The sequence below is a fragment of the Lithobates pipiens genome, unplaced genomic scaffold (genome assembly GCF_037356315.1).
Source record: "Lithobates pipiens isolate NorthernLeopardFrog02 unplaced genomic scaffold, aLitPip1_a1.2 Scaffold_28, whole genome shotgun sequence".
Lineage (NCBI taxonomy): Eukaryota > Metazoa > Chordata > Amphibia > Anura > Ranidae > Lithobates > Lithobates pipiens.
The window spans coordinates 176,689,700-176,702,005 of NW_027507789.1; the positions used below are offsets into that span (position 1 = coordinate 176,689,700).

Here is a 12,306-nt window from a genome sequence, read left to right on the forward strand (position 1 = left end):
TGTAGCAGAGCAGGTCTCGGTTATGCCAATAGCATTTGTCTTGAGGATCAGAATGTGACCTGGCCGGTCCAAGCCCAAATGGGGAGGTCTCCAGAAGGGTGGAATGTCTCTATCCTATCCCTACTTGACTGGAACCTCTCCCTGCCACTAATCACTGTCCCTGTCAGACAGGTGATATGTCTCTACACTACACACATGTGAATTGCGCAACAAGCCTGGGAGCCAGGGCCTTAACGATTTAAGGAAAACATATCACTTGCAGTGGAGCTGCACCCTCACTGCTAGGATTAACAGCTTGTTTTGTTTATGGGAGGGGAAAAACATTTTACTTACCTGATCTTCTGCTCCCTGGCAGATGACGCTCCCCATGCTCTGACGGGGAGCTGCCCCTTGACGTCCTCACATCTAGTGCAGCAGAGCTATGGATTCTGCCTTTGTTTTGATGTAGTCAGGACCCTAGACCGCTGGAACTTAGGGGAGAAGATGCGGTTGAGAGGAGCAGAAGATTGGGTAGGTTCGCCGAGACCAAAACGAGCAATTCACCCTTGAAGTTTGCCTAGAATTGAGCTTTAAATAAGTGTTCAGTGAAGGCGCACTGTACTATTATTTTAATAACGTTATGATTATTACTAAATTATAGGTGTACTTTAACCCATATGGTAATTAGTAAATAAGAGGAAGGTTAAAGGACTTTAAGTGGAAATATGGCCTGGTAAGGCCATCTATTTCCATCCCTTGGGACTTTAAGTGAAAACTTGGCCTGGTAAGGTCATGTATTTCCATCCCTATAATAATCAAAGGGGGAGAGCAATGGGGTGGCAATAGAATAAATTGTTGAACAATTGGGAAAATTGTATGGGTTCATAAAAAGTATAGCATACACATAGTTATATCAGTTACAGTTGATAAAAGATACTGGCAATACATGATATCAGCATATATATATATACCCAATAATATGAACATTGTAAAATTCCACAGTACACCAAATTGAAGTTAATGTAAAACCATAAAACATAGAATAATGCCTGCATAATGGGTATCCTCAATATTCTGTAGAGTTGGTTGTGTATGACAGCTGTAGAAACTTGGGTACAATTATAAAAAAACACAACTTTGGTAGCTCTATGCATTTCGTGGCATTTCCGCCACTCGTCAGGAGCAACCGTGTGCGATAACTAAAATGAGAAGGGTATAATTATAATAAAATAATGATTGCAGACATGAAACAGAGGTGGGGTAATAAAAAGAACCCCACACAGGGTACATGCAGGGTACTCATTACATTTTCCCAAATGTTCACCAATTTATTCTATTGCAATTTCGCACTTTATTTAAAGTCCCGCCCCCTTTGCTCTCCCCCTTTGACCATATGGTAATTAATACTCATATTCTAGTATTTAGGAATATTTATATGGGTGTATAACTAATATTTCCTTTAATTTCAAAAAAATACACTTACACAGAAAACCTTCATGTAATGTGTATTGCTTGTTTGCTAATGGCAAATATTTCTAATTGCACAACTTCATTTTCTGGCAGGTAATGCAACTAATCAGAATTATTTCCAGAAATGTTTTATATTCCAGTCTGGAGACCCAGAATAGTATAAATGATGACATCCCCGTGTCTTGTTTACTTTGAATGTGCTTATCGCTTATCGCCTGCATTGTGTCACCATTTTTTTTACTATAAATAGGGAAAGCTTCGGTGCTCCTCAAACTATTTTCAGGATGAAGGTTTGTACTCTGTTCATTCTGGTTGCCCTTGTTGCTGGCACCTGGGCACTGCACAAATGTACAGTGATGAATGCCATAAAACGCGGTAACGTTATTGGCATTAAAGGCTACACTCTCGGAGATTGTAAGTATTGTTTTTTGTAATTTGGTCAATCCTTCTCTACTCATGCAAATACAAATTTCTCTTTGAGATTCTCTGTTTTAAAGCCTTATATAAGTGTACTTATAGATAAAAACACAGAACATAGAATTAGTCATTAAAAAGGAGCAGCAGACCAGTGAGCCCATCTCTCTGTCACTTTGCTCTCTTTTCCTCTCAGCATGCTTCTTGTGATCACATAAGCATTGTAACATACCTAATTAGCTTCTTGTGCTGCTTCCTCCTATCCCAGTCTAAGCTCTGCCTTATAGGGACTGCCGGAGACTGATACCAAGTCTAATGCAGGTACTCACACTGCCTGTATTTAAATTAAATAGATTTAATGGTGTATTAACAAATTCAGAGCAGCATTCATTTGTGTCTTTAATATCTGTCTGGAATTCAGCTTAAGTGGACCTTTACCCCTTACCTTTACAAAGCTTACATAATCAAAGTCAGTGCCAAAACTTACTGGTTGTAGCTAAAATTCTGTTGGCTCTGTGAACATAGCTCCCAACTGTCCCTGATTTTCGAGGGGCTGTCCCTGATTGTGAAAAAAAGTCCCTCTTTCCTCATTTGTCCCTCAATTTTGGTCTGATCTAAATAGTTCTGTTCAAGCTCAGATCCTGAGAAGTAGTAGTAAGAGGCTTTTGGAGGAGATTGAATGCTAGTCTCTAGCCTACTGACTATGGGCCCTGGCATTTGAGGAAGCTACAAGCATTTAGGAAGATATTTTGTTATGTAATGCAAAAGGACATTATTAAGGAGGCCATGATGGTCTCTCCCAGTGTGGGACTCATAGTAGATGTATGTGAAAGCTGATTAATGAGATCTAGAAAGCCCTGGGTCTCCTGTTTTCTACTAGACTGAAGGGTCTTTCACCCATTGTTAATTGTGCTAATTAACACACCTTTGTCTCCTAGCAAACTATTGGGAGATGTTTATACTTGTAATAATGTGTATTTGTAATGGCTTACCTTAGTTGAAGTCCATAGTGCAGAGATGTATGCTCACCCTTGCAAATACCCACAGCCTACGGCAACTAGGTAAAAGGTTACCTGGGCTGTGAATCTGAGCACGGGGGCTTGACAGGGAATTTACCAAAGGATTGTAGAGGTGAAGCCGTAGTCAAGGATTCCAGAAGTTAGAGTTAAGGATGAACCGAGACAGGGTCAGAAGCCAGGATCAGTCTTGGAACACTGAAAATTGAAAATAAGAACACAGGAGACCAGGCACCTTTGACACTACAAGAGACAATGAACTGACACAACCCTCAGAGTGAGGCAGTGTTTTATACCCAGCTAATTTGATAAACTGCCTCAGCTGAACCAGGAATGACTATTTACAAAGCAAGATCCAGAGTATAGCCTTCAGTGCTGCATGCAGGACAAGGCATAGCTGAAAACCAGACTAAATAATTAACTGAGGTGTGGCTCAGAGGCAATACAGCAGGAGCAGTACACAGAAAGTCATGGGTTCAATAACTCCTTGAGCCACTTAGGGCGTGACCATGCCTGGCTGTTTGCATGGCACGTTAGGAACCACAACAGTATTGTAAGTTGTGAGCTTGAAGCTGAATAGTCTAGGCACCTAGGCCAGTTCATTATGTTTTTGGTTACAGTTGTATTGTTAGGGTAATATGATCAGGAAGGATGTCATCCTGGTGTATATATTAGGGAATTCATTTATTTTATTTATCTTTCCTGTTCCAGGATTGTTCCTCTCCCTTTATGTCCTACTTTGTTTAGTTTTTAAGAGAAGCCAAAAGTACCTTAAAGACTTGGACTTAATAATAGACTTAATAAAAGCTGTACTATCTCTTCCCATAATGAAAATGCTCTATGAATGGAGGAGGCAGCAGACATTTCATCCATCCACCCATTCATAGATTCATTCATTCTATTCATAGGAATATTTTCATTAATAGAGACTATAGTACAGCTTCTATGAATGGAGGAGGGGGCAGAAAGGGGGGCGTAGTCGGCACACTTGATGAGTGTCTAACCCAGGTCTAGCAGCTTGTATTAACCTATGCAGCACTGAGAGAGTATACAGAGGATGTAGAGGACTGAAGGGGTATGCAGGGGATGTAGAGGACTGAAGAGTTAAAGGAAGAGAGCAGTCACCAGCACAAGGGATACATCTCATTCAATGTAAGTACTTGTCTTTGTTCTGGAAAAAAAACGCTTTAAGCATATTAGCTATTATTAGAAATTTACCAGCGTCACAAATGGAAACATAATTGTTAATACGTTATATATAATGGCAATTAGTAAAGGTTTTGTGTTTCACCAAAGTTCTTCTAAACACTCAGAAGTAAAATATATATATATATATATTTTTTAGATATGTGTTTGGTTCATTATGCCAGTTACTATGATCACACCTTGAACAGAAGTCCCTCTGAATATGGCATCTTCCAGATCAACAGTTACTGGTGGTGTGACGATGGCTACACCTCTGGGCGCAAAAATCTATGTGGAACATCTTGTTATGGTAATGTGTAATTAATGTATAAGGATAATAATGGTAACACCTTAACTGCTGATATTTTGCTCATGGCCTATTCCATTATCCTAAACTAGGGTATATTTACAAAAAAATATTGATTTTCAGTTACTTTTAGTAAAATGTGGACAGGTGCAGCATGGTTTGTTGGCAGTAAACCCACAGAGAACAGAACTTTAATCTAGTTTTCACACCAACCCTGGCAGGAAGACACCCAACCGGAAACACTCTTGGCATGCAACAGAAAAGTGTATCAGAGCAGATCTCAGATGTGCCAACAGCGTCTGTCTTGAGGGGCAGAATGTGGCCTGGCCAGCCCATACCTAAATGGGGAGGTCTGCAGGAAGGATGGTGTGTCCCTCTCCTTTCTTTACCTGGCTTGAACCTCTACCTGCTGCTTGTCACTGTCCCTATGAGATGGGTGACACGTCCCTACACTACCCACATGCGAAATTCCCACCAAGCCTGGGAGCCAGAGCTTTAAATAGTCTCTGCCTGACCCAAAATGGCTAACAGAGTCACATGGGGCAGCAGCATCCATTTGAATAGCTTCCCCAGTGACCCGGGGAACCATAGAGGAACCATGTTCCCCTTGACTTCTTCTTCCTCTGCAAAGCTGCTGCGGTTGAGGATCACCTGCAGTGGATAAAGTAGACTGTACATGCCTACAAGCAAGCAACCGAACGTCATAACCAGACTTGCTGAATATCATGGTTGTAGAAATGTGATGTACCTCCCAGTCTTCCTGTCAATAAATTCTCACAACCTATGATGGAAGATTAGAATTTACAGAGACCAAGATTCAATCATTCTGAAAAGTACTATTATTGTGTTGTAAAGAAACACAGCAAAACACATCAGCCTCATTAGAAACAAATAACAGAAGTGAATAACTAGCAAATTCTCTGAAATCTGGGCTCTTGTAAAAGTGACTCATCTTGTGAATAGCAAGACTTCTAGTGCTTCTCACACAGTATGCAACATCCACATGTGTACTTAAAAAGGAACTGCAGTCTGCTTAATAATTTGTAATAAAAACATCTTTGCCATTCTGGAGCTTCCCTCAAACCATTTTGCATATTATTTTATATATACTTTGATTCTGAACTTTCCAAATATGCTCCACTGAGTCTGGCTGCAACCACTTTAAAGCGGTTGTATACTCAATTTTTTAACTTTTACCTACATGAAAGTCTATAATAAGGCTTACCTGTAGGTAAAAGAAATATCTCCTAAACCTGTACGGTTTAGGAGATATTCCCCTCGGTATGCGCCACTGACTGCAGCGGCGCATGCGCACAAGGGGATTCTCGGCCTGAAAATCTGGCAGTAGCCGACCGGCCGGAATGAAATCTCCCGCGCGCATGCGCGGGAGTGACGATATCGCGGCTCCGGCCACTCGCAGCGCCGGAGCCGCGATACCCGAAAGAAACCCACGAGGGAGCATGTCGGCTCCCTCGGCGTGGATCGGGCCAGATGTCGGGGCCTCGTTCTAAGGTAAGTATTTCATAATGAGCTAGTATGCGGAGCATACTAGCTCATTATGCCTTTTGCTTTGCAGGTTTAAAAAAAAAAAAAAATTTGCGGGTTTACTACCGCTTTAACTGTGGGCAGCTGAATCTGCTGCCTGTTCACTTCCTGGATTTACACAGACACACACCACCAGCTCTGCAGCTCTCATTGGCCCTCTTATGACTCACCTTCACCTCCCTTCCTGGCAAACGCTCATGCGAGTGAGAGAGAGAGCTGTGCATGCTGTCATAAGCCTAGGCTTTTTTACCAGACAAGAAACAGGATGTGGGCTGTATAAGGTATTTACTAGCAGAAAAAAAAATGTTTTACTATCCAAAGTTACCAACAAGGACAGAATATTTAATAGATGGAAAAAAAAATGACTGAAGTTCTGCTTTAAGTACATTGCCAGTACTGTTCAGCTACTGTACATCAGGGAAGAATTATGAGATATTGCTGGAAACCATTCTGGCTTGTATATTATGTCAACTGCCCTGATTGTCCAGGTTCTCCAGGTGGCTATTGAAAGTTATCAAATGAGAGGTATAGAGATCTCTTAATTGTTGGAGATTAGAGATAGGGATGCCTTTTTGCTGGCTTTGACAATGGTATCAACTCCAGAGGACATGGCTTGTAGCTCAGACCAGCACCCTGTTATAGCTGCAAACAGTGTAGTCTTGAGTTTTCCTGCAAGAAGTTTCATATCAGTCACAGTAAGTAATTGTTGTTGTACCTGACGGGCATATCTGATTGAATACTCTTTGGCTTTAGAGCAGGATAGTTGCTCTTCCTCAACTGTGTCCTGGCTTTACCATGGCACCAGATGGTCTCGTGGTCTATGGCATCCTAACATTGGGAAGCTCCAAAATGCCTTTAGAAGCAGGGATTGGAAAGTCCCTGGGAGCTTTAGGGGCTAGATAATTTTAGTATTTTTCCCCATCTGGCAAAATGTACTGATTGGAAGACTTAGGTCCCTAAGTAGTGTTGGGCGCTTAAGCATTCACCATGTGTGTGCTAAGTCATACCCAAAAATCTTAATTTTAGAGTAATGAGTAGCTACAATCTCTTAAACTGGTTTATTTTTTGCAGCCTGGGTCACATTGGAGAGATTTCCCCCCATTTACTGTACTGGAGACCCAACAGAAAACAAGAGGAAATCTGATGTAAAGGGACTTGCCCTCCTACACAGTTTTTATTGCCACTGAAAGTTTTCCCCTTACATCTTGTTCTGGTGACAACTGTACAATTTTGGATTTGCCCTCACATTTTGACTCATTAACAATGGTCACAAGCACAAACAGTAGGAGGGAATCTACTTAGACATACACAGCAAAAACAAAATGGCAGGGGTTCCTATGCTTCCTTACTCTATCAAAGGCTAACAAAAATGTTGACTATGCATACACATTAAGTGTTCAGCAAAGGCCTATTTTTTTCCAGTTTTGATAAAAGAGAAGAATAATTCAAATTTAAGACAGAATTTTATTTTGTGTTTGTGACCCCCAAAAATGTATCACTCCCTTGCAGTTACTGTGACACCAGAATAGGAGGTGCGGGATGCATATGTCATCAAGACAGGAAGGCACTGACAGCAATGAGCCCATTATCAGTAGTTATAGAAGTTGTTCCTTAGAGAATTGGTATCACTTCCCCATTAGGGACACAAAATCTGAGAAGTTTTAACCTGTCCCTACCTCAACAGATAATCAGTTATCGCTGGAGTTAGACCTTTATTTTTATAGGATTGACAATATGTAGTGTTCCTGCCAACCTTATTAGTATTTTACATTTTGAAAAAGTCCAACCTAAGAGCAGATACCACAAGATGCCATTACCATTATGTGGCAGGCGACCGTCCTTCAAGTGTTTTTAGATTCACTTTGTTACTAAGGGCCTTGTTTCCAGACCTACCCCATCAACTGCCATTCATCTTCAAGTCATAGGAGTTGATTTACTAAAACCGGAAAGTGGAAAATCTGGTGCAGATGTACATGGTAGCCAATCAGCTTCTAACTTCAGCTTCTTTAATTAAGCCTAGTGCAAAAAACCTTGAAAGCTGACTGGTTTCCATGCAGAGCTGCAAACAGGTTTGCACTCTCCAGTTTTAGTAAATCTCTCAATGACCAATACGAAATGTATTGCTGATAAAAAAAAGTTAATAGTAAGACAAAAGACTTCCAACTGCCAAACAATCCCTCTCCATGAGGGCCCAGTTCAGAGTCCTGCCAGCGAGAAAAAAGAACATGACTTTCTAAATCCTCAGCCTCAGGGGTGGATTTCCATCAGGGACTTGCTCACAGGTTCTGCCTCCCCATCTCCAGACTATTGGAGGGCTCTCCAACTATCGCACTTTCGGAACGTTACCCAGACCTGTGCTCTCCCACAGGAAACTTCACTTCTTTGAAGAACTACAGTATGTCTAGGAGATGACCCGATTTGTAAATCTCTCTCTGCATTACACAAATTCTTGTTCGATCTCCATACGCCTTTGGATCCCCCTTTGCTTGCCAGGTCGGCAATCTTCGTTGTGTAGCAAGTACCAATTTGGTACATACAACATACAAGATAGTGACTCATTGGTACAGGACACCTTTGGTCCTTGCTAAATTATTCCTTCAGCAATGCAACCAAAGTTGGAGATGTGGCTCTCATGCAGGCATGCTCCTTCATATCTTTTGGGATTGCCCGGGTCTACACCCTTTTTAGCAGCCAGTCTTCCAACTTATTCATAATTTTACAGACATCTCTCTCCAAGACAATTCTGAGGCAGTTCTACTTAACCTTACAGCTCTCTCTGGGAAATGGTACCATAAATCTTTGCTTTAACACCTTCTAAATGCCACCAGAGCTTGTATCCCTAGTGTATTGAAACAGCAGTCTTCCCCAATGGCTAGCCAGAGTGAATGACATTGAATACATGGAAAACCTGACTTCTACTCTTCGAGACTAATCTGAGGAACATAAGACCAGGCAGTTCCATGGGGACCTCTTCTGTTTCTCTGATGAACACCTCCAATATTTGTAAACTGGCCTGCCCACCTCTCACATTGAGTTGATTGACTCGCCTCTGTTTCTCCCATTACCACAGCGGTAGTCTTCTCCCTAATTTTGTTTCTTCCCTCTCATCCTGTCCCTCTCACAAAAAAATAATACAAATCTGAACTGCATGGTCCAGGCTGGAACTTTTTTTATCGAGTTCCCCAATTGTTTGTGTAACGTCTCCCTTGTTGTCCTGGTTTGCATCTTGCTGTCACTACTTGGGAATTGTAGGTTACCTCTGTGTAAAAAACCTCTATGATGGATTACCAGTGTGGTCCCTTGCAAGTTTCAACCAACTTTCCAATTTTATAAATGCATGGTTGTATCTCATGCTTGCCTTTTTTTTGTGAATTATTCTGTTTGCACCACTGTACTTTCTACTTGATGTATTATGAGAATATCTTGTGTGCACTTGAAATGTTCACTCTGCATGTTGTAAGACATTGACTTCTCATTGTTATCATTGCACACGTTTAAATAAAAACTAAAACTAAAAACAATAATAACATTAAATTTTTATGTGTGTGTTATATGTTTAGGCCTACTGGACAGAGATCTTTCAGATGATGTAAGATGTCTAAAGAGAATTGTGAGAGATCCAAATGGACTGGGTGCCTGGTAAGTTATGTTCTGTATTAAAGATCACTCCGAGAGAGCACTACCCTCTTTTATAATTTGGCTTTTGTTAAAGACTTTTAGTAGCACCTCTCAAAGTATGGACTCAAGTCAACCAGGGCAAAAGGAGCCACTGGAATCACGATTTAATGCTACATAGACATATACTTAGATATAAATTATACAAATGAATAGCCATCTGTATTTATTAAAATACCAATAAATATGTTTTGAGAGGAAGCAGTGTAAGCAGGGCTTTTTTTCAGTGGTGGAATGCAAGGGAATGCAGTTCTGGCACCTCCAGCACTAAATGTATGTAATGACAAGAGGTGATGGACTGTGCTGGAGGATCTATTGTTAAAGGCCATCTGTGTTTGCTGGAGGGGGATCTCTTGTTGGGTTCTTATGTTGCTTGGGGGTCAGTTGTTGCTGGAAGGGATCTTCTGTTGAAGGAGGGGTCTCCTGATGCTGGCTACTGGGAGATATATTGTATGGTTTGTAGGGGAAGTCTCGGAAGTGAAAGGGCAATTTACAGCAAAGGCTGAGTTATTAATATATGGGTTATTGATTTTTATTTTGGTACCTTTGGCTGGAGTTCTTCTCCAAGGATGCCTCATTTACTGAGTGTGTAACAATGTAACATTTACAGACTATGTGAATTAGAGCTGTCTGGTCCTTTCACACAAGTGGTCCGATCGGGTCCACCTGTCAGTTTTCAGGAGGACCTGATTGGAAGTTTATGTTAGTCTATGACGGCCAGATGTAAGCATACATGTTTACATTACTTTGATAGCAGGTAATTGGACGAAAACAGATGGAAGTCTGTTTACATCTGGCCCTCCATAGGTCTAATAAGGGTCTGGAAAGCTCTGCTATTTAAATGCTGCAAAAACTAATGTTATTGGACAAGACATGGCTAGTGTGCAAGGGGTTTTAGTGGTATATACTGGCCCAAGAGTGCCCGGTACAAAAAAACTTGCATTCCGATCACAAATTGCACATCTATTTATTACATGGGGAAAAAAGACAATAGAAGTAGGGAGTTAAGCAGCCAACTCCAAACATCCATATTGAAACGCAAAAATAATAAATTAGCATCATTTATTCATAGAAAAATTCGTAAGAACACATACATATTTGTACAAATAGAAACAATATAGATCTGTAAGGGATCACGATAGTATAGCAAGTAAATGTAAACAAGCAATCAAGGCCGACATGTTTCGCAGTCAGTTAGACATATCCGCTTCTTCAAGGCTGGTCTATATATAATACATGTCAGTGTATTTTCCCTCTCCCCCTACTCCCCTCCCTCCGCTTCTTCCTCTTCCCCCCTCCAGTTTTCCTCTCACACTTACATGTATTATATATCGACCTGTTTATGTATAAACTGTCCTTTTTGTGAACAGATCTTTGATTTAAGCAAGAAGTAATGCAGCCTTGAAGAAGCAAGAAGATATGTCTAACTGACTGCGAAACATGTCGGCTTTGATTGCTTGTTTACATTTACTTGCTATACTATCATGATCCCTTACTGAACTATATTATTTCTATTTGTACATAAATGTATGTGTTCTTATGTTTTTTTTATGATTAAATTATACTATTTTGCTATTTTTGTGTTTCAGTATAGATGTCTGGAGTTGACAGCTTAACGCCCTACTTCTATTGTCTTTTTCCCTTCCCTAACTTTAAACCAGGGTTGGCACTCTATGACAACAACTAGTCTTTTGTCTGGTGGGTCTTTATATATTTACATGACCCTAGCCTATTTTACTATATTTATTACATCATATTGAGATGGCTAAAGCCGCTTACACATGGGCGGACTGTATGGCCAACTTAGTCCGTCAGACAATCCGACGGACAGTCCATCCTACTTTCGAATGAATGGACTTGACCACACACGGATGCACAAACAGTCCGTCGAAAGTTTGCACGATGACGTGTACAGCACGTACGACGGCACTAGAAATAGGAAGTCCAATACACAGCAATTCAACCTTTCGCCGTGTAAATCCTTTCTGAGCATGCGCCATACTTAGTCCGTCGAACTAGCCTACTCACGAGCGGATTGTCCGCTGAAACCAAAGTACGACGGACAATATTACGGAAATTCCGAAATACTTAGTCCGCCAGACTGCACGCTGAAAAAGTCCGCTGAAGCCCACACACGAGCGGACTGTCCGCTGAAATGTGTTTCGACGGACTAAGTTGGCCAGACAGTCCGCCCGTGTGTACGCGGCTTAAGAGTCAAAAAGTAAACCATACATAAAACATCACACAAATTGAAATGACCTCATAAAATCTTCTTTTGACAGGAGCGTCTGGACAAAGTATTGCAAAGGACGAAACCTTAACTCCTACACCACCGGATGTTAACTGCCCTCAATACACTCTGTTGATAAGATATGTTTGCTGAATGAATACAGTTGTGGCGTCTGTTACCCGAACTACATCCATCATACTTTGCCAAATAAACTTGAAGTGAAAAATTCTACTCCAGGATGCTTTGCTTTTTTTTTCTCGAAATGTATCTGTTTTATTTAAAAAATCTTTCCTATAAAATAGGATATCATTTACTGCCCATCACCTAAAACAGCCACTAAGGCCGGCTATAGATGGTTTGAATCTTTGTTCAGCAGCAATGATCGATCAACTTGGGTACAACCAGCCTGCCAGAAATCCACTTGCGATTATCGCTAGTGGCTGCTATAGCTGCTAGCAATAATAACTGTCTTCTCCTGGCGGAAA

The 12,306-nt window shown here is 41.0% G+C and overlaps 1 protein-coding gene across 1 annotated transcript; it reads left to right on the forward strand.

Annotated features, from left to right (window-relative positions):
• Positions 1-257: 257 nt before the first annotated feature.
• LOC143935845 (lysozyme C-like) lies at positions 258-12,052 on the forward strand. The gene is made up of 4 exons (XM_077459968.1): positions 258-1,863; positions 4,225-4,374; positions 9,477-9,555; positions 11,874-12,052. Exons 1-4 carry the CDS (start codon positions 1,734-1,736, stop codon positions 11,932-11,934), a joined length of 420 nt encoding a protein of 139 aa, XP_077316094.1. The 5' UTR covers positions 258-1,733; the 3' UTR covers positions 11,935-12,052.
• The last annotated feature ends 254 nt before the right edge of the window (positions 12,053-12,306 follow it).

What these genes read in the sequence shown, in the direction of transcription:
- LOC143935845 (XM_077459968.1), top strand. Translation starts at nt 1,734, where the DNA reads ATGAAGGTTTGTACTCTGTTCATTCTGGTTGCCCTTGTTGCTGGCACC. An exon ending in AGGCTACACTCTCGGAGATT is followed by an intron (nt 1,864 to 4,224) that starts GTAAGTATTGTT and finishes TATATTTTTTAG; the next exon opens with ATATGTGTTTGGTTCATTAT. An exon ending in CCAAATGGACTGGGTGCCTG is followed by an intron (nt 9,556 to 11,873) that starts GTAAGTTATGTT and finishes TTCTTTTGACAG; the next exon opens with GAGCGTCTGGACAAAGTATT.